General features: G+C 43.3%; 1 protein-coding gene across 3 annotated transcripts in view; it reads right to left on the bottom strand.

Moving 5' to 3' along the window:
• VPS41 (VPS41 subunit of HOPS complex) overlaps window positions 1–23,033 on the bottom strand; it is a 153,439-nt gene that overhangs the window by 67,559 nt on the left and 62,847 nt on the right. For all 3 annotated transcript variants that reach the window (XM_031951910.1, XM_031951907.1, XM_031951898.1), the window contains one exon: window positions 9,371–9,445. In XM_031951910.1, coding sequence (XP_031807770.1) covers window positions 9,371–9,445 — 75 coding nt within the window. The remainder of the gene's footprint in view (window positions 1–9,370; window positions 9,446–23,033) is intronic.

The following is a 23,033-nucleotide window of genomic DNA, read 5'->3' as shown; positions in this document are numbered from 1 at the left end:
AAGTAACATGCTACGTCCTCCAAAGAGGGAGGCAGAGCTGGAATAACCATCCCCAGCGAAGAGCTGCCAGGAGAAGCAACCAAAGGAAGCTCCACAAAAATGGAGGAAGGGACCCGAGGGAGGCCAGTCGCGCCCACAATGAGGCAACCAACAGCCGGCCCCTGTACTCCCCTGGGACCCAGAAATGGGGAGTGACTTAGCAGCTGGGCCCAGGACTGTGGTTAGAGCCCCGATGCCGGGCCACCGAGGGGCAGAGAGAAGGACGGGGCTGTGGTCTGCCCGCTGACGTGTGGCCCCAGGAGCCCAGAAGCAGTGGAGTTCTGCAGTGCTACCGGGTTTCCCGAGAGCCTTCGACCATACAACCCTGACAAGTGTGTATGGCAAGGATCACCACTAGCATTTCACAGGTGAGCAGGTGCAGAGAGATGAGAAGTCAACAGGTAACAGCAGGAAGGGAGGTGAACTTCTCAGTGTGGAAGGCGGATCCGAACCAAAGCGCAGGCCCCCAAGCTCTGGCCCTTCAGCCCAAAGCTGAGAGGGATCGCCGAGGTTAGAGACAGATTCTCCTCCACGTTTCTGATTTTCTAAATTGGAGATTTCTGTCCATGACTGACAAGGTAACTCTGCTGGATGAACTTCCCCACATCTACATGGACACTAGAAATCAAACTAGGAGAAACTATTCCCCAGCAGGAAAACGAAGGGCAGCTCACAGACTCTGCGTGGTGAGATAAATAAAGAATCCAGCTTCGTTGGCCACCAAAACCAAGACTGGCTGCCTCTGAGACCCCCAGTCGTCTCCCCAAGCACTTCTCTGTTACCGAGGCTACGTGGAAGAGAAATGTTTCTGAAAAATGTCACAGGGACCTAAAATGAAGTCAACAGCTCCCTCACTAACCAATGCAAAGGTGGAAAACAATGGGAACATGGGAAAGCAATGAACAAGAAGAGGCAGGAAAAGCCAATCAGAAATTATATGATGAACAAGGAGCAAGTTAAACGATGAGGGAGGGCAAGCACCAAACAGCACATCACACACACACACACACACACACACACACACACACACACACACACACACTTCTTAGGGAACACGACTTTAGATGCAGAGCTGAGGGCTTACAGTCCATGGGGCCCAAACTTTTGTTTTTCTCATGAATTAATTGAAGCCCAAAGAAGGCAAGTCACTTGCCTGGGATCACTCGGCTAGAGCATATATGGGACAGAATCTGAACCAGTTCCTGCTGAATAAAAGTCCAATGTTCTTCTTCTACAGGAAATGCCTGGTTATTTTTGCAATCAGCTTCTATAGTAAGATCAACAAGTACTTAGAACAAATGTGAAAATCAAAATCACATTGAGGAAAAGATGAAAATAAAGAACGAGACTTAGGCTTGAGAATAGTCTTGAACCAACCACTGGGAGCTGTGGCTTCTTTAAAAATGTCAAATGGACTGAAATACGGACATAGTGCTTGGAAAAGGGCCCGGGGCCTGGAGGCACTATAGAAACCAAAGAACATTAGGAGGAAAGCCCTCTCAAGAGCCCAAGCCACTCGCCACCAGAGAAGCCCGAACCTCGACCAACGACCTGAATGGATCTAGACAAATACAGTATGCGTGCATGTAAACCCCCCATGGGCTTGGGTGTAAACACCTATGGGTGCATGCAGACGTGCATGGATGTTTGTGTTTATATATGTGTACTTTTTGTCCTGGTGTTTATTTGTCGGGCTGTTTGGCTTGGAACCACTTGTCCTGTAACTTCCTGGTTCAGAAAGTGGCCTGGGAACTTATACAAAGAGGTTCTTTTGAATAGCAACATTCTGACCATTGCTGGCCAGACAAAAGGCAACAAGAGCACAGATGGTCAGTGTAAGTGAAGTCCACAGCTTGGGGACACTCAATGGTGCTCTGGGAGGAGCTGAGTGAGAGCCGGAGGGCCTGCCCTGTAACAAGAGAGACTACGGTTCGCCAGTGGGATTACCCACTAGACCTGGCGATCATTAAATAGTAAAAAAGCCGAGGAGGGCCTCCAGAACGCTGGGCAAATCCTTTTGGGGGATGGACAGAAAGCGAGAGCCAGGAGCTGCAGAGGATGAGAAGAGGCAGCCAATCCTAATGTGCATGGAGAAGGTGACTCCAAGTCCCGGTCCCCAGGAAGTACAGAAGGACAGCCCCTCCAGACTCCTCTACTCCTATGGACACCCCTGTCTATCTCTGTCTGTCTTTAAATGGATACAGTTAGCCAACACTCATATCATCAGTGGAGAGAATCTGGATAGTAAAGTGCCTATCTCACCTATACGTCCCTCCCATCAATCTGACATCCCGGGGACCTGAGGAAAGGACCCAAACCTTCTAACATATCTCATTTGTCTCCATGATCAAGACTAGATTTGCTGAATCTATACCTGGGTTGCTGTTTCTCCCCAGGACCACTCACAAAACATGCTTCTCTCGTTACATCCTATGTTCCATGTGGTCTAAAATCCATGTTTAAGAAACGCACAGGAGTTAACAGCACAAGCCAAACAGGAGAACTCAATGGGCAGTGTAAGAGCATGACGAGCTTCGGATGCTGGGCTCCTCTGTCGGCAAAGACAGGTCTAAATCCAACAGACCTTTTACCATCAAAGTTGGAAAGTTGTAGGCACACGACTAATGCTCAGGATGAGGCGATTTTTAAAATAAAAGATACATTATTTTTACTCAGTTGAAGGGTATATAGGGGTAAATAACTGGTGGAACGCACCTGATGGAAAAGATTGATGGAATAGTAAATGAGCAGGCAGATACTAGAAGGCTGCTAGCTGAATAATGGTGGAAATGATAATATAAATGGCAAGTGATGAATGTTCCCTGAAAATTGTGAATGCATAATGTAGGTGGTAGCACAACCATAAGGAGAAATGACTAGAAAACAGCTGAACAAATCATCAGACGCTATTAACAAATGGACCCTACAACCTCTTGTTCCCATCCTTGGAAATCACGTGACCGCTGCCAAGAGTTCCTATGCCAAAGGACCGGGCACCACACGCCATAAATATTAGCTAGATGGAGGAAGGAATAAATGAGACATTATTATTAAATCAGGTAGAAAACTACAGAACAACTCCAATCTGCAGCTTTTCCACTTGGTCTCTAAGATGCTTACTTGCTTCTTAGCACCAGCTTGTATTCTTGTGGCCCTCCTGTGTGCCAAGCACATTATAGATATTATCCCATTGAATCTTTACAACAACCCTGCAAGGTAGCTGCCATTATTATCTCCACATAACAGTTAAGGAAACTGAAGCATTAAGTCATTTGTCCATAGTCACATAACCAGTCAAGGTCTAAGTTCAAAATGAATTCAGATGTTCCTAACTCCAAGCCTTGTGCTCTACCCACTGGGCCTCGTGGCTATCTGGTCATGTGCTACAGAGATAAGTCACTATGCCTTCTCAGAGTTGAACAAAACCAGTATGACAAATTATATGCAATTATTTCCTATAATTACTAAAAAGTATCACCTACTACTCAACCACCAAAAATACAAAACAGTATTGTACAAAGTAAGTTGATCTAGATTGCAAACTAAATGGACCTTTATGGATTCTGGGGCACATTGCTACAGGAAATAAATCCCTTAAAAGTTCAGTTGGAAGTCTGAAATGAAACATGCAAAATGAAAGAGTGGAGCCTGATGTTGTAGAAGCTCCAAAATTCTGTGAATCTCTGGCTCCAGCTCCAAAGCTTGGAAAATGAGGCGTCCCCATCTTGCGATGGTCCTTCCTGACTGACTTCTGCAGTAGTGCCCTCCTCCTGGTATCCTCCCCTCAGGACTGCACCGGGAACTTTAGCAGATGGGTGCACCTCGGGGGCAACCACAGCCAAACAGCGAGGAAAAGCCCACAGCTGCGACTTGGACAGAAATAAGGCTACCGCTCCCTACTGATTCTCAACAAGGAAATCCTGCTCTAAAAGAAGTGGCTTCATGTAGTGACGAATGAAAAGAGCAGTTCCAAGCTAGAAAAAGATGGAATCAAGACTGTATCACTGCCTTGTCATGGTGGAGGGGAACTACGAGCCAGCCCATACAGGGTTACCCACCACAGACGGATCCCAGTGCAGAGCTGAGACAAAAGGTGATCCACTGAAAAAGGGCAACTGGACAGAGCTCAAATGATAAAAAAGATGACATCAGACTGTGAGTCCCTTGGGTTTACTGAGGAAGGGCAGAGAACAGCTACAAATAGCTCTAGTACTGAGAAAACATCCAGGTTAATGCTGAAAAGAAGCTCATTTGTAGATGCACGAGGTGATGAGGGGAAAGTCCAAAGATGTAAAGATCAACACTGCATGGGAGCCTGGAATCTTTCATTCTATCATTCTATGAACCAAGGTAAACTGGGTGTGGCCAGACCAGAGATGGGAAAAGGAAACATTAGCATACTGGCTATCAGTGAACTTCAGTGGATGGGAATTGGTGGTTTTAATTTGGCTGACCAGTGCATATGATCCCTTGGGCAAGAATCCCTAAAAGAAATGGAGGAACCCTCATATTTGATAAAAGGGTGAGAAAAGCAGAAATGGAGTAGAATCATTAAAAAAAAATGACAGAATGAGATCTGTCTGAATCCATGCTCCTACCACTTATGGCAAAGAATTCAAAGTTGATCAATTCTATGAAGACCTACGATATTTTCTAGAAATAACACCAAAAAACAATGGCCCATTCATTGTAATGGATCAGAATGCTAAATTAGAATTGCTAAATGCAAAACGCTAAAATAAAATAATCAAAAAATAACTGGAGTAACAGGCAAATTTAGCCTGGGAGCACAAAACAAAGCAGTTTTGCCATGGTAATTCACTGGCCACAGTAACCACTCTTTTTTTTTAGTAATTCAAAAGGCAACTCTACACCTGGATATCACCAGATGGTCAATAAAAAAATCAGATTTCAAAGTGTGCATACCCTTTGAATCTACTGGGGTTGTATCCCAAAGAGATCATAAAGAAGGGAAAGGGACCCACATGTGCAAAAATGTTTGTGGCAGCTCTTTGTAGTGGCCAGAAACTGGAAACTAAGTGGATGCCCATCAGTGGGAGAATGGCTGAATAAGTTATGGTACATGAATGTTATGGAATATTATTGTTCTGTAAGAAACGACCAGCAGGAGGATTTCAGGAGGACTGAGGAGACTTATAGGAACTGATGCTTAGTGAAGGGAGTAGAAACAGAGAATACTGTTTACAGCAACGGCAAGATTATGTGATGATCGATTCTGATAGATGCAGCCCTTTTCAACATTGAGATGATTCAGATCAATTCAAATAGACTTGTGATGGAGAAAGCCATCTGCACCCAGAGAGAGGACTGTAGAGACAGAGTATGGATCCCAACATAGTATTTTCTCCTTTTTGTTATTGTTTCCTTGCTTTGTTTTTTTTCTCATTTTTTTCCCTTTTTGATCTGACTTTTCTTGTGCAACAAGATAAATGTGGAAATAAGCACAGAAGAACTGCATATGTTTAACTTATATTGGATTACCTGCTATCTAGGGAAAGTAGGGTGAGAGGAAGAGAGAGAGAAAAAGTTGGAATACAAGGTTTTGCAAGGGTAAATATTGAAAAATATCTATACATTTATTTTGAAAATAAAAACTATTTGGAGACTCTCTATACAATCAATCAAAACAATTTGTTTATTTATTTATTCATTCATTTGGGTAGGGTTGTTTTTTTTTTTTTTAACTAGGTGAAAAATTAGATTTTTTGCCTTAATTACCACCTAGCTTTAATCACTGAATGGATGTACCCTTGGTCAAACTGAAACCTGTGAAGACCTTAGTTTAAAAAGGCCAAAATTTCCCATTGCAACCAGGGCCCTCCAGTCATCCTGGTCTATATCTGGCATTGGACTCAGATGGCTCTGGAGGAGAAAGTGAGGCAGGTGATCTCCCTCACTTCAATCCAATTCACTTGCATGTCACGGCATTACCTCCCTGATGTCATGTTGCTCTTTGAGAATGAAGGACAAACAATAACAACAGTCAAAAAATGATCTGTAGTTGACTGTGCCTTAAGATCATGATCTTCTTATTGCAAAATTCAGACTGAAATTGAGGAACAGATGGTGGATGGTTCCATCCACATCAGATCTCAATCTCTCTCTCTCTCTCTCTCTCTCTCTCTCTCTCTCTCTCTCTCTCTCTCTCACACACACACACACACACACACACACACACACACACACACACATACACACACACACACACACAACCAAAATAAAGAAGTGGGGATGATGAATAGATTTAAGGGATTAAATCTGGTAGGTTGAGTCCTTGAAGAAGTATGGACTAGAGGTTTGTGATATTGTTCAGAAGCCACCAAAAAAGAAATAATCCTAAAGAAAAAGAAGAGCAAGAAAGTAAAATGACTGGCTGATTAGGCTTTAAAATAGCTGAGGAAAGAAAAAAGATAAAAGGAAAGAGAAAGGGAAGGATATGTCCAAGTGAATGCAGAATTTCAGAGAATAGAGGACCTAAAGAAGCAATGCAAAGTAACAGAAGACAATAATAGATTCAGCAAAGGCGAGAGATTCCCCATGGGAAAATCAGTTATCAAGGGAATGTTTCATGCAGAAATGGGCACGATAAAAGAAAAAATGGTTGGGACTTAACAGAAGTAGAAGAGAGCAAGAAGAGGTGGCCAAAGAACTATACAAGAAAGGTCCTAACATCACTGATAACCACCATGGGGTGGTTACCGATCTCGGGTTAGACATCCTGGAGAATGAAGTCCAGAGGGCCTTAGGAAGGCTTACTGACAAGAAGGCAAGGGGAGGGGACAGAATGCCAGCTGACCATTTAAATCCTAAAAGATGAAGCAGTTAAAATGCCATTCTCCATATTCCAGAATATCTGGAAAATTCAGTGGCTGCTGGAATAGAAAACGACTAGTAAACTAGTAGTTTACTACTTCTAGTTCTAACTAAGGGCAAGGTCAAAAGATGTTCCAATTAACTAACAATTGTGCTCCTTCCCCATGCCAGCAAGATTAGGCTAAAGCCTCTGCAAGCTAGCAGAGCATCACCGGCAGAGCAGGTTGGTTTTCAGAGGCAGAGGAACTAGAGACCAAATTGCCAGCATTGCTTGGATCGTGGAGAATGCAAGGGAGTTCCAGAAAAAAATCTCCTTTTGCTCACTGACTATGCTGAAGCCTGTGACTGTGGAGATCACAACAAAAGGTGACAGTTTCTCAGAGAGATGAGGACCGGATCCTTTTCCTCTATGTGGGTCAAAGAGCGACAGTGAAAATGAACGTAGAACCAGTGACTGGCTTAAGATTGACCACACTTAATGGGCTGCTTGTTGCCTCCCCATGAGTGTGTGAATTCTGGGAGAGCAGGGACTGACTTTTCTCACCCTCTGCATCCCTCGCACTTGGCCCAGGGCTGTGGTATTTAATGTTCACTAAGATTCTTTCTACACCTAATTTTAAAGTGGCAGAGGGAGAACACCAAGCCAGACAAGCAGAGTTGCACGGTGGGAGGGCAGTGGCGGGTAGGACTGGGGCAGGAGCCCTGAAGGTGCCAGGCTTCCTTCTTCCCCATCTCTCCCAGGTTATGGCAAGGATGCTCCTTTGCAGTCAGGCCTTCTGCCACCCTGACTTCCCAATTCCCAAGAGGAAGGGCCAAAGACACGGTGGCCATGCTCCAGAATGAGCACTCAGAGAGACTCATACAACAAATGCAAAGAGCAGAGCTCCCCCAGTGACAGACCTTGTGACCACAACAATGGCAAGTGAAGAGCAAAATGCCAAAGCAATGTGGCTGTTGCAGAACAATCGGCGTGTCTGGGCCCCTAAGAGTGGGGAGAGGATGTCCCCCCTCACTCATCCGCAGAACACCAGGCTTTTTCGGGATACTAGTTTTGCTTTCTGCTCTTCCCTCTATTACCCTTAACAGCCAAGGGTAGCTCTCTGGCCCTGGTTGGGGATGGATTTACCAAAGGGAACAAATATCAATAACATTTTATTTTTACAGAAAACTAAACATCTTGGAGGTGGGCACTGGCCCCTTTTCTCCTCAGAAACCCTGTGGCCTTGCCAAGGAACATCTGTTTCAGTAAACTAAAAGAAGCCCTCTCCTTGGAGAAAAAGCAAATTGCTTTTTTCCCCCAACAAAGAGATGAATGCAAAAAATGCTTAAATTGTTTGGCTAATCCTCCTCAATTACTAGATGTGCTGACTCCTTCCTCATCTTGCTTTGACATCTGTGTTCATCTTCAGGCTTCAAAAAGCACTGTGGGACCTGACAACACTTTAGGGAAGGCATGAGGTTTCCAATTATGATTTCAAAAGCTTTTCTGAGAAAGAAGAACAAATGGTATTGCCAACTAGAAGATGAAAATCATTCTCTAATTGTGACAGAATAAATGTGTTCTCATTTTATCTATGCATCAGTAAGGCTGATATTGTTTTTAATTGTCTCGCTTTTAATGGAGACCCTGGATTAGGATCACTTAAAAAACAGACAACAAATTAGTTAAACCCGGCCTCTCCCCGTCATGTAACGTCGCCGTGGTTCAGATGTGATTTGTAAAGCTCCATCTGCCTTCTCGGAATGTTATTTTAAACAAGTAGCTTAAATACACGGCACATTAGAATTTTATCATTGCAAACCCACACTGGAAAAGACTTCCATCGACTTAAAAACAAAAAAGACATTCTTCTAAGTGGAAGAATCCATCACCTCCACCACTAACTGTCAGCCGCCCCACTGCAGAGAGGCCCTGATAATTGTTAGTTACACCCGGTACCAGTGATCTATGTCCTCCGATATCGAGGACATTGCTGCCAGTTTTTTAGAAAACTGTACATACATTGATTTTACATTTATTTAATGTGGCCATTGTAACACACTTTATTCTTCTGATAAACTATGATTGCTTATCAAAAGATTCTATAATTCAAGAGAAACATTCATAACTTGTGGGTGAAAACCACCAGCCCACAGAAATCATGCCACAAAATCCAATTCTGTGGATTTATGGTAGAGAGGTGTTGAACTGCTCCTGTCTTGCCGGACCAGTAGACTAGTCCTGGAAGTCTAACTGGCACAGAGGTGGTGATTAAAGAGAACTGCCCCCTTGCCAGAGCTGTTTGGCAGTCGAATACCAGTTACATTATTGATATCTGTGTATGGTAATGACTTTTCCTAAGTCACATTTGTGCAAAATATATTTGACTATATTTATGAGCAATAGGAGGTTAAGTCCAGTGCCCAAGTAGAGGCAGGTCCTCTCCAGCAGGCATCTCCACCTCCTGCTTTTCCAGGCACCAAGGTGCCCATGCATCGGCCTCCAGCACCCACGTACCTTGCCATCCTCCGAGCACACACCCATGTGTTCTCCACTTTCATCCAGGCTAATCTGATTTATCTTCACAGGACTCTATAAAAAAGAAAGCATCAGTTTAGGAAAAGGTTCATCAGTGATCAATTATCCTGCCTCTTTGCAAGATTTAAGAAATAAAAACTATCTTGTCAGTTTGAGTTCAGAAAGTAGAAAAAAAGGTCCTCCCACATCAAAAGTAAAACAGCTTCCAAACCCAGAATCTGGGCATTTCCATTCATTTTCTGTTGAAAAGGGATAATCTGTGTCCTTCCATTTTGAAAATGATTTCCCTACACAAAATACTCTGCTCTCACACTCAAAAATCTTCATTTTAAAAGAATCTTATGAAAAACATTCAGTGGAAAATTTTCATTTTAAAAGAATCTTATGGAAAACATTAAGTTCTAGTTTGCTTCTTGATCATTCATTAAGCTTTTCCCCCCTCTCAAACCTCGATTCTAACTTTTTTATTTATAGCTTACATTAAGACAGCCATCAAAAGCATTTAAAATAGAAATAGACTTCCTATAAATAACTCAATGCTGTTTTTAGGAAGTACTTAAGTTTGAGGATCTACATGCTTTTACTACCTTTGTTCCCCTCCCCCCCCCCTTTAAAATACTGAAACTGTAAATCACTGAGGACATGAAACAAGCAGCTTCTTTGGGCTGTCCTCCCACTCTCCCTCACAAAGCTATACACAAATGGACGTGAGAAAGCAATTCCACTGCCTGCCAGCCCCTTGGGCCAGCCACTGTTTACCAACTCCTAAAGTAGGCCCGCTAGTGGCTTCTTTCACAGAAAGGGAAATAATGGAGATGGATCCCAATGAGACTCACTGGTCTCTCTTGGCCCCAACGGGTGATTGCAGTTTTGCTTTTAAATTTTCTGAAGTGTTTGGCGTGTTCTGCCTGAAGACAACATCTCAAAATAGGAAAATCTCAATGTATTCAATGGAATTTTATTTGGGGGGAGAGGGGGGAAGGGGAGTTAAAGGAAAAGGACACCAGACTTATGATTTTATTGTGTAGATTTCCTCTGGTAAAGAAACTTCCTCTTTCTTTAGAGTCTGAGACGAGATGTCCAGGGCAATGAAAGTGAAAGTGAGTTGGCTAAAAGTCACCCAGGCACTCTGGACCAGAGGGGAACTTGGAGCCAGAACTCTGGCTCCAGGGCATGCTCTATCTCAACTGACAAAGTAGGGACTGATCATTTATTTTAACTCTGGTTTGGTTGGGGTTTTATTCCTTTACTTAATAGCAAAATTTCTTGAAATGGCAAACTCTAGCCCATTTAACACCTGATCCTGTTAACTCAAAGGCAAAACCCTAGGGTCCCAATTTTTACTATTGATGAGGAATGATGATAAGTAAAATCCATAAGTGGAATAAGAATCAAGCAAAGAAAGCAAAGGTCAAAGAAATGACCAAGGTCTAGCTAAGAAACTAACAAAAATCCAAATGTTATGGAAGAAAATGGCTAACTACTACTAGAAGGCATCCCCAAAATATCTGGTTGTCAAAAAAAAAAAAAGCCTAAAACAGTTAAATGGACCTAAAACAGATCATGACACCCCAGAGAATAATTTTTTTAAAGACCCTAATTGAGATAATTAATCCTGCATCAATAAAACAGTAGGATACAAAGTAAAATCACAAAATTACTAGCATTTCTAGGTAGTGATAACAAAATCTAGGAAGAAGTAACAGAAAATGGAAATCCTCTTCAAATTACTACATAATGCACATTATCTTGGAGTCAGTCTACCAATACACTCTAAACATAAAAATATAATTACAAAAATGCTTTCCAGCAGAATTAGGAATAGAGCAAAACTACACAACATACGCCAAAGTAAGGTTGAAATGGATACATATTCTGGATGTAAAAGGTCATACAATTTTTTAAAAACAGCATCTTTCAAAATTAAGATTGGGAGACAATTCTTAGTAGGAAAAAAAAAATAGAACAGAAGGGACCAAAATATAAGATAGAAACTTTCAGTTACATTAAGTTGAAAAGCTTAAAAATTAATGAAATTAGGTAAAGAAGTAAGACTAAGAAAAAAATCTCCATCAAATATCTCTATCAGGTTTTAATATTCAAGATATATATGGGGAATTGTGAACTGGTCTAACCATTCTGGAGGACAACCTGAAACTGCACCCAAAGGGTGATAAAACTGTGGATACCTTCTGATTCAGCAATCCCACTCTATTCCAAAGAGAACAAAGAAAAGGGGAAAAGACCTTTATGCCCAAAAATATTTATAAGCAGCATGTGTGTGTGTGTGTGTGTGTGTGTGTGTGTGTGTGTGTGTGTGTAAATTGGAAATTCAGGGAATGCCCACCAACTGGCAAATGGCTAAACAAGTTGTATGTGAGTGTGATGGAATACAATCGTGCTGTAAGAAAGGACAAGTTGGATGGTTTCAGAAGAACCTGGGAGGATTTGTATGACCCGAGGCAAAGTGAAGTGAGCAGAACCAGAACATTGTAAACAGTAATCACAGTATTGTAACAATCAACAACCCTAAAAGACTTAGCTGCTCTGGTCAATTTCAAGGGACCCCGGATGAAAAACGCTGTCTGTTTCCAGAGACTGGGTATTCAATGTAGTCTCTGAAGTTGAGATGCAACAAATTATGGATTGATGCTAACTTGTGCCTAACAATTTACTTCTCCATCAGCCAGCGCCTCACCACCCACAGAGGGAACCATCAGTCACAGTAAATGAGGAACGTATGAATGCTGTGGAGACGTTCAATTCCCTTGGCAGGATGCTCTCCAGGGCATACCGAGATGATTATATATATATATATATATATATATATACACACACACAGAGAGAGAGAGAGAAAGAGAGAGAGAGAGAGAGAGAGAGAGAGAGAGAGAGAGAGAGAGAGAGATATTATTTTGAGCATAACTTGAGTGTGCCTCTATATAATCCTGAAGAACAGTGAGAAAACACAGAAAACCGCTGAGGTCAACAAGGGTCAAAGGCCAGGACCAATTTATAGGGAGCACCTGCAGTTAAGACAAAGAAAATCTACAAAAGGAAACTGAGAGAGAAAAGCTAAGAAGGAAGGTAGAAAATTAGGCAGACTAATGTGATGAAAATCCAGAGAGAAAAGAATATCTTGGGAAGAGGATAGTGAACACTGCCCAATGTGTGATCATTTTCAGAAAAGTTTGGGAAACAACCCCAGAATCTCACAGGAGGATGGCACCTCCCAAGGCCATCAGATGCCATCTATACCTGACCAGGATTGCTTTCTACCACAACCCTAACAGATAATCCAGCCTTGCTCAAGAGACTACTCATTATCTCCAGAAACTGTCTGTTCTATACTTTTAATCACTGGAGAATTCTTTCCCAGTTAAATCTACCCCTATTCATGGCTCCTCATTTTAGGTGCAGGATGGGAAGGAGTGCAAGACCAAAATCAAATGTGTATAAGGTTCCTGAGATCATCCAAGGGAGAGGGAAGATGGATGTGATCCAGCTTTGTGGCAAAGGGAATGGAAAGAAGATGGATGGAGTCTCTTCACTGGGGCTGATATTGGGATCCATTCCCTGAAAAAATCTGGGCACCATATTTTTATCTGTGTAGGGGCTACCATGTTACTTTAAGTAACCATGTGGGCCAAACTATAGCAAATCAAAGCCACTGCCCACACAACACTGAAAAACGCCCAAGGGCCAATTGCATTGTCCCACTTAAAGCACTGCCATTATTAGAACCTTAATATTTCTGAAGAGAAAAGTGGCCTTGAGATACTGTCACATTACTAGAGCATATGTTTATCTCCCCGATAGAAAAATCATTTGCCTAATGTCCATAATGTTCATTATTCAATTCTTTGGCTTACTGTTGTTATGTTCTTTCTAGACTCAATGCAGATAGGCCCACGGAAACTTTGGGTTTCTAAATTAGGTGGAAAAGTTTTCCAAAATTTCAAAGAATTAGAAAAATATGTATTCTTTTCACCACTCTGAACTTCATAGAGCTGCCCAGATAAGGCTCCTAAGAACCTGGACTGACTAGGCCACTGTCCCATTCCAAATCCTTCTGTGTCTTCCCTTTGCCTACGGAATAGCACACAGGCTCTCGGACTACCGTCTCGGACTGCATCTAGAGCCAACCTGACTTTCCAGCCTCACATCTATATAGGAGACTTATAGGCAAAGTACAGTGAAAAAGTACAGTCTGTTTTTTAAACAGTTCATGCTTCTACAGGCTTTGGATCCAAGCCATTCAATCATTAGGCAGCTGGGTGACACTGTGGATGGTGTTGCACTTGGAATAAAAAAGGCCTGAGTTCAAACCTGGTCTTGGACACGGATGGGCAGTGTGACCCTGCCTGGACACCTGACCTCTTAGCTTCTCAGCACCAGTAAAACTGAACAGGCTAGATTCAGTGGTCTCACCATGGAGTGATCTGCGGTCTCCCCATCTCAGTAACTGGCATGAACTCCATCCCCACTCTATCATTCCAGCTCAGCCGAGATGTCCTCTCCTTCAGGAATTCTCCAAATGAAAATATTTTCTTCTGTCTCCACTGCCTTCATCACTTTGCATGACACTTAGCTGGAGAACATAAGCCACTTAAAGCCTAGGACTAGGGCATTTTTTTATGTTTGGAGCTCCATTCTAATGCCTTGCTACTCAATAAATGTTTGTTACATTAGTGGACTGTGATTGGCAGAGTGAAGCTTATCAGATCTCAGAGGTCCGGGCCCATCCCTGAGCAACACAAAAACCCTCTGACATGTCAGCATTTGGTCTGAAGAGAGTCTTGAGGGCAGAAGGGCCAGGTGCACCTCCATCTAAAAGGACCCCAAAAGACAAAGACCACACGCACTTTTTGACCGCACTTATTAAAAGGAACCAAGAATAAAAGCTATTGAGGATACTACAATTAACTCAATTTCCTTGTCCACCAAACCCCTCAATCATATCTAGAAATAAGTAGCAATGGTACCAGTTTGAGTTTCTTCTCCTTTTGTTTTCCAGGTTTACCTTCCGAGAAGGACTGTATCTAACCAAAAGTGCAGACCCCTATGGGGACCAGAGGTATGGTGTCCATCTAATTCACAAAGTGGATAATAAAATACCTGCAAATTAAAATGTCTAAAGATTTTATATGAGCATTCTCCATTTTGTTTTACAAACTCATTAACATGATCAGTAGACAAGTCATGGTCTTGCTGCCTGTTTTCAGGACAGTTTTGGTCAGCTTTGCATAGAAATTGACAATTCAACATCCTAGAAATGGATGTACATGGCAAATGTATGCTGCTATGTTATATTATGTGTTATTTATTCTGCTCTTGGTAGTTTTTCCATCAAATATTATGGATGAATAATGAATTCACTAATCCAAAAAACCTGAAACTAAAATAAATTTTAAAAAAAGGCTAAAAAATCCACCTTGAAGATGTACAGCCATTCCGATTCCCCTGGGTCAATACCACATAAATTTGGCTGCCATCAATACTTTAAAAAAAAAGAAAAAAAACAAGGATTTCAATCTGATGTCTGTCAATGGTTCACTCTGCAGTTGTATGGGGCCGGCACACAGGAGAGGTCTTCAGAGTAAATGGGGAACAAATGGCTCACATCCACCTGCCATCTTTATTTCCTGTCCAGCAAAAGGAAGGAACTGGATGTTGACAGACGTGGAGAAAATTCTATCAGTGCACAGTAGGATTCCATCAACCTTAAATAACTACTTTTTTAAACACCTAGACCCCCACATCTCATCCTCAACTTCCCCGCTAAGAAGTATGAAGCAAATTTCAAGTGCCGCCATCCCTGAAATATCCTTATGTCGACCCTCCCTTTGCAATCAACCAACTAGGCAGAATGGGCTACGGGCGAGAACAACGCCAACGATGAGTACACGTACAAGTGAAACGATTAATCTGACAAAATCAGAATTTCATAAAGAAAAGCGAGCCGCAGAAGGTGGAGGAGGAGGTGCGGAAGAGGGGCGGCAGCAGCAGTGGGGGCAAAGAAAAATGGCCTCAGCTGAATTTTCCATTAGCTACAATTTTATTTCTGATGGAGACATGTTTGGAATTCTGGACAATATAAGTAAGTTTGACTGTTCAAAAATCAATAATGTCAAGCTGACACCATAGAACACACAACAAATGTTCCTTTAATGGGGAAAAAAAAAGAATTTTAGAGGAAGGGAAAAATGCCCGTGCGCACCTTCTCCACGCAGGCCCACTACAGGCTATCTCAAAATCTTCCACTAGAAAGAAAGGTAAAACTGCCACCAAACAAACACACCTCATGTGATAATCAATTGCCTAATGCAAAATGCCTGAAATAAATACACTTAGTATGGATTATGTCAGCTCTTCAATTAGGAATAAATTCACGGTCATTCCGAAAGCTGCTTTTAATTGTGTTCTTTGTGGCAAACCCTTCTCCCCTGACACCACTCATCATCCCACCTTAGCCTATCAGTCCCCCAACGGTGAACCTCAGAAATCAATCTGCTAATGTATAATTTGTAAAGCTCCTCTGACTAACAAATGGATAATTGATTCTTTTACAAATGCTGCATCCCCATGGATATGTGGGGGAGAATGAATGAGAAACAGAAGACTGGATTTTGCTTTCGTTCTCCCGGAGATCCAATATTTGAAAGCTGAAAATCCAAACATTCTAATAGCTGCCTTTGTGACTTCACGCCTATTAGTCACAGTTAGCGAACAAGCGACACTTAACATTACAAGTGTGAGAGTGGTGCTTCTGTTCTGGCCTACTTAGGGCGAGCTCCCGTGACTTCAAGGAGCTCCCATTGACAAAACCGATTCCAATGAGACCGAAGTGTCACCTCGCTTTTAGGAAAATCCTTAAAAGGTCACTCGATATTAAAAGCAAAATCTGAGCTATCAAATTTTAAAACTTTAGTGTCCACTACACCACCCTACCCCCAAATTAAAATGGCTTACGTCAATGAACATTATATTCATTTCATTTGGCACGGAGGACCTACAGATTCTATACTGTGGACTCCTCCAAGATCAGAATGGCACTCCCCATATCTCCTGTCGAATCTAGAGCAAATCTTCATAATTTAGGAAATGTTTATTTGGCCGTCTTGAGGGGGGATTTAAGGATGTGGGGATCCACTTTGTGGGAAGAAGCTGAAGTCACCTTTTTTATGTTTTTGTTTTTTTGTTTTTTGATGAGGCAATTGGGATCAAGTGACTAGGGTCACCCAGCTCGCGAATTCAGGAAGCATTAAGTGTCTGAGACCAGATTTAAACTCAGGTCCTCCTGACTTCAGGGCTGGTGCTCTATCCCCTGCACCACCTAGCTGCCCCGAGAAGTTATTTTTTAAATAAAGAAAAGAAAACATGAAGAGTCTTCTAAAATCTGAGCTCCCTGAGAAGAGGGGTCCATATTTTATACATTCCAAAGACTTTTAGCACATAATTTAAAAAGAAAATACAAATAAAGGGTGATCCCTTTGCAAGCATGTCCCATAAAAATAAGAATGCAAAATATACTTTGTGCTTATTTCCATCATAAGAAGTAGCTGAGGTTTGAAATCACCAGGTCAGCAACAGGTGTGCAGTAAACACTAAGGGAGGAAATCTGTAAAATCCACGAGGAAAAGATAAAGATAGATACCCTGAAAGCACATTTTTCTTAGAGAAAAATGTAGTCCTAAATGAAAAAAATAAAATGTTAAAGGAAACATTTCAGAAGTTGAGGGTTCCAGGATAAAAAATATGTATGCATATATGAATGTACACACACACACACACACACACACACACACACACACACAAAATACTGCTTAATCAGCACAGGTGAAAAACTGGTTTTGAATTTTTAAAAATAAAGACTTTTTGAATACTCAATACAGTCACTAATTATGAAATTAGCCACACCCATGCCTTCCGGGCCAACACAACAGAAAACCCATTCTGTTTAACGATGTCTCTAAAATGATGATGATGACAGTACAGGTGATAATTAATGTTATCCTGGGGTTTTTTTCCCAGTAATATGGGAGGTAAGTTGTTACTATGCCCATTTTATAGCTGAGGAAACAGAGACTAAGAAGCTAAGTGGTTTGCCCAGGAACACACAGCTGCTAAGTGTTTGGGCTGAGATCTAACCTGAGATCTTGCTGCTCCCAGGCCCAGCGCTCTATGCACTGTCACATGAGGATCCTCTGCCTAGGAGGTCAGCATCGAGGCTAGAACCCGCTCCAAGCTTGGCTGTCCACACCTGCACTCCCCATGGCTGGCCAGTGGGGCATGAGCTCTAGGGTCCCACCGGGCTCCTGAGGCTTGCAGCCTGTGTCTGCGGTCTGAGAGCAGCGTGGCGGACTCACCCAGAGCTGGAGGGAGGACTACTAACTGGAAAGAGCAAGAAGGGGCTTGGCCCCCTTCTGCTTACATGGGGACACAGAGGCCGCTGAGGATCACAAGGAACAAGGGCCCCAGAGCAAGCTTTGGCCATCTGGGGGTCGCTAAGTTGGAGTGAAGACAGAAGAAACTGGAGGTGAAAGGGGCTCTCCTTGAAGGTCATGAGCACAAGGACAGGGACTGGCTTAAAGACAAGGACTGCACCCAGGACGAAATTCCTTGAAAAATAGAGGGAGAAAAAAAAAAAAGAAAGAAAGAAAAATACAGGGAGAATGTCATAGAGGTCAGAGAGCAAAGACTTCTCTGGGAGGCAGGAATACTGAACATCGAAGCCAGAGAACTGATGATGAGGGCAGAGGATTCATCCTCAAGTGGCAGTGGGGAGCACCGGAAGTCTGAACCAGAACAAGTTAACATTTATTAAATGCTTACTATGTTCCAGGTATTTATTAAGGCATCGGTCCCTGCCTTCAGGGAGTTCACAATCTAAAGGGGAAGCGTAAAAGTGGGCTGGCGGGGGAGAGAAATGAAGAAGTGAGACATGGGAGAAGGGGACATATAGCCACTGCATGAGTCAGAGACACAAAGCTTCTCAAAGTCCCCAGGACAACAAACCCTTGGGGCTTGATCACAACAGCAGTGACCATCCTTGGGTCATCCCTGGAACTACCCCTGGATCACCCCTGGAACCATCCTTAAGTCACAGCCAGGAAAAACGTACCTACCTATGGCAACATGATGGATGTTGAGACAGAAGTCTCATTCCCAGTCCTGACTGTGGGCCTTTCTCACTGAACAGCTCTCTCCCCTCAGCTGCCTCACTCCAAGTACAATTACACATGTTTTCAAGAAGTCAGATATTCTAAGAGGGCCAACGGGAGGCTAAGTGTGGGATTTGGGAGAGAATCTTAAAAAAGAATCCTTGCCACATTTGGCATTTTACAGAGGCCACATCCTCCCCACAGAGAATGACTGGCCCACTGACTTCAGGTGCAGCAGCCACCATTAACCCCCAAGGGTTTTCAAAATGAGCTCTTCTACAAATCCGCATCCCCCCTAAAGCAGATGATGTTCAGATACGACCCACTGTGTCCATTCCAGCAATTACAGCATCATTGTCACAAGGTAGGACGTAGTCACAAAACTTTCTACATTTAACCACTAAGGTAAGGAGAGGCGAGGTGTCTTCCCTTTCCTGGCCTCTGGGTGCATTTGGTAAGAAAGCTTCTAGAGATCTCTTACTTATGAACAGAGTAGATATGTTCTATGTACAGACTAAAGGGGAACAAAGCTAGAGGCAACTGGAAATCTGGCCCCGGCCCCTAGCTTGGGGTAAGATTCGAGCATGGGGTCCCCTGCATGGACCTCAGCTGCCTCATTTGTAAAATGAATGGATTTTGAAAACCTTTCAGGTCTCTTCTAGTTCTAAACCTACTATTTTATTAACCTTCCAATTACAGGAGCTGCCCAACAATGGACTGAGAGGTCTACGAGGTGGCGCATTCTCTCTCAGTGTTGTCAACTATAATGTGCAGAGGACTCATGACTAAGGCAGGGGAGTGGACCAAATGACCTTTAAGCTTCTAAGATTCACCTGAGCTCATCTTTTAGCGGTAGAGTTAGTAGAGGCGCTTTTTCCTTTTATGTAGTTTTCGACTCATCTGACACATCTTGTCACTCAAAAGCATTGAGCCCTAATATGGAAAACTGACTCAGGCAGTGCCCAAGACCCCTGAATGTGTCAATCAATCTCTGGCAGATTCCACGGGCTCTCACACACAGGAGAAAGCGTGGGGCTATCCTGACAGTGTCCAAAGATGCAGGCCCTGCTTCCCGCCTGATGATGATGTCCAGGCACACTTAGAGCAGTATTTGCTCTATGCTGATAAGAGCATCACTGGGGAGTGAGATGTCTTTGTCGGGAGACAGACTGCTCCCGTTCCCGATTCTGCTCAAGGGGTTCTTTTGGGGCGTCGCCCCTGATGCCCAAACATCATCTTCCCTCTGGGAATGGGGCCCAGATCGTTGAGGTGCTCCCCAGGGGGACAGGAATCATGGGATCTCTGGGCTAATCTAAACTAGATGTAGAGATGCAGAGAATGGAAAGATCTGACGGCCCCCCAGCACAAGGACTCTAAGTGACCTCAAACGATACTTCTGTTTCGGGGAGCTCAGGGAGATGATCACAACAATTCTGTAAAGCCTCAGGAGAAGGCCGTCTTACCCATCATCCTCCATTTTCCAAAGTTCTCCCTTACACCTGCATCCAGCCTCCCTTTCAAAATGAGCGCATCTGCAACCTTGCACACCTTCTAAGAAAGAAGTGATGAACTGTACAGTTGAAAAGTCAGATGCTGAAGATAGAAACAGCAGCCTCCTTCCCACAGAGCTCTTGAAGGGTTTTACATGTAATGCTACAGGTTTGGGCGGCATAAATGGAACCTGGGGGACACAGATGGTTTTTAAAGGATGAAAACTCATGGGCTGTATTACTCTGTTTCTCCTCAATGAAGATGCGATGAGTCTAGACCCATGTTCGTTATTATAACACTGTGCAACGACAAAAATGCTGGCTTACAGCAGACCTTACAAAGAGGACCTGGTCCAGTCATTCACATCTGTCTGTCCTCACAGCAGGCACCTGCTGAGGCCGCTTCCTGGGGGACCCCCAATGCAGCCCCCCAGCCTCTCCCATTGCTGCTGTACCTCTCCTCGACATGAGAGGCTGGCAGGGAAGCACAAGACACATGAGAGGAGGAAGCCAGGGTTCAGAAAGAGTTGGGGTCCTGTGGGGATGAGTAAGCTCAGAGAAGGGTCTTCTGCACAATCAGGGGTTTGGAAACTACCCCGACTTCGAGATCATCATTACGGACACTACTGATTGTCCTTTGTCCGTCTGACATTCCGGAGGCGATGCCACGATGTGCCAGCGAATTGGACTGAAGCCAGGGAGGTTGGGAGAGGATGCCAGCCTCACTTTTCCCTTCAGAGCCACCTGGTGCAGGGCCAGATCTGGATGGCTTGAAAGATGGGCAAAAATACTTCTGAGAAAACAATTTTATGGGAGCGAATAACAGAGAAACTCTTAGCTCCCTCTGGCCAAATATTAACTTAGGACAAGAAAACCCCATTTTGATAAAGGAGAGTTCCTTCCCTATAACACGGTATCATCCTTTGCAGCTGTTCTCCTCACCTCCCCCAAATTAATGAACAATTCACTGCAGAACGGCTGGTTTCAGGAAGGAAGGGGGGCCACCTAACACGCTGCTGCCGTGCCCCATGTTCACATCGTTTTCACTGGCGATCAAACTAGAAATGTGAATTTCCAGCCAGTCAGCACATATATGTGCCTGTTCTGGGCTAAGTGCTAGAGATAAGGGGAGCAAAGCTACCCTCCGGACCACACAAGCTTATGAGTATACACAGAACACAGACATTTCCTACCTCCGTGGAGCTGAACATGTCAGTTCTCCCCTGCCTCTGTGTCTTTAACTTTAAAATGGGGATAATAGCAGAATGTACTTTGCAAGATTGATGTGAGCAAAAAATGAGAGGGGTGTAAAGTGGTTAGCACAGTGCCCGGCATGCAGCAGGTGCTTAATAAATGCCTCCCACTCCCCCACCCCCAGATACCAAATGAACAGCAGGTAGTTTGGGGAAGGAGGGCACAAGTGGCTAAAGACAACAGGTTAAGCCAAGGGAGCCATCATCATGTTGTTAAATTGAAAGGTTGTTGAAGCAAATGACTGAGAAGAGTTTCTGGGTTTGGGAAGCAGAGGGATCAGGGGCTGCAGATCAGCAGCCAACATCAAGGATCCTTAGGACCATATTGTAACTGTAGGTACACTTACTTATACACTGCCTTCAACTGCAAAGCATTAAGACACCAATGTTGGCAAGGGCCCTGTCCTGGGAGCACAGGGATGATGGGGACAAAGACAATGAGAGACACTGGGAAGCATGGTGGCCAAGGAGCTCAGCTGGATTCAAATCCTGCCTCTGCTAATTACCTCCTACATGGCCACAGGCCAGCGACTTAACCTTGGAGAGACTCGGCTTCTTTGTGTCAAAGACCAGGACTGGACTGAGAACTGAAAATTATCCCCTCATCCCAATGACTCGTGTGGACTCACTATCCCCACAGCTGCTCTCCTTTCCCTCACTATCTCCAGAAATAAACAAAAGGGTTGGTTATTTGCACACAAAGTGTCAAAATTATCAAAATACTTGTTTCTTCAAAAGAAATTGTGTTGTATGACCTATATCAAATAGCTTGTCATCTCGGGGAAGGGAAATCAAGAATATGGAACTCAAAAAAGAAACTGTCCCTTTCCTGAATACTCCCACACAATTGGAAATAAATTTAGGAATGACCATGACACAATTGGACCACAGACTGGGGTGAAAAAGAAAAAGCAAATAATACAGCATTAAAAATGGTTTAGACTGGGAAAGTGTAAGAAAAAATGGACAAACCCCAGAGTGTGTGTGTGTGTGTGTGTGTGTGTGTGTGTGTGAGGGAGCGTGTATGTGTCTCTAGATTTCTAGAGACAGCCAACCTCCAAAGCAGAAGCAATAGAGACATGAAAACTAAGAAGAATAAAATCTTAAAAACACACAGGATGAAACTGTGCCTCATTGACTTGAGGGAGCATTTCTCTCAGTCCTCACTGACATAAGCCCCCCTGCCCCTGCCCAAAGCCATGTGTCCTCTTAAAGAGCCCCTGAGAATGTTCACTCACAGTCTAATTGCTTAGACTTTCAATCCCATTTTACCATGTCTAGTTTTCTCATTTTCCAGTTCTGAGCAGATTAGAAAAATAGAAGAGGAAGAAGGCGGGGGATGACAGGCATATCTAACAGCAACAAGACCTGGAAATGGACAGTCTCACAATGGGAAAGAAACCGCAAAAAGAATTTAAAATGCAGACAAATCTGGCGCAACCCAGATGAGGAATAAACTGCTCTAAGCAACTCACAAACTCGTGAAGCTCTTCTTTCATGATCAAAACAACATTGATGATGATGATGATGATACTTGAGTTCCCACAAAAAATACACTAAGTTCTGTTTACTATATTGTTTTAAAAGTGGGAAATTGTTGAATTTGTTTTAAAACTATTTTTAGCAAAAAAAAAAAAAAAAAAATTACCCTTGTCTACTGTGTTGTACTGGGCAAGGGCTGACTTCATGCATCTGCAGGATTTGCTCCACAAAGGACTGGTGAATGAGGCCAGGATAG

This window comes from Sarcophilus harrisii, chromosome 1 (assembly GCF_902635505.1).
Source record: "Sarcophilus harrisii chromosome 1, mSarHar1.11, whole genome shotgun sequence".
Classification (NCBI taxonomy): Eukaryota; Metazoa; Chordata; class Mammalia; order Dasyuromorphia; family Dasyuridae; genus Sarcophilus; species Sarcophilus harrisii.
This window is presented reverse-complemented; position numbering and strand designations above follow the sequence as displayed.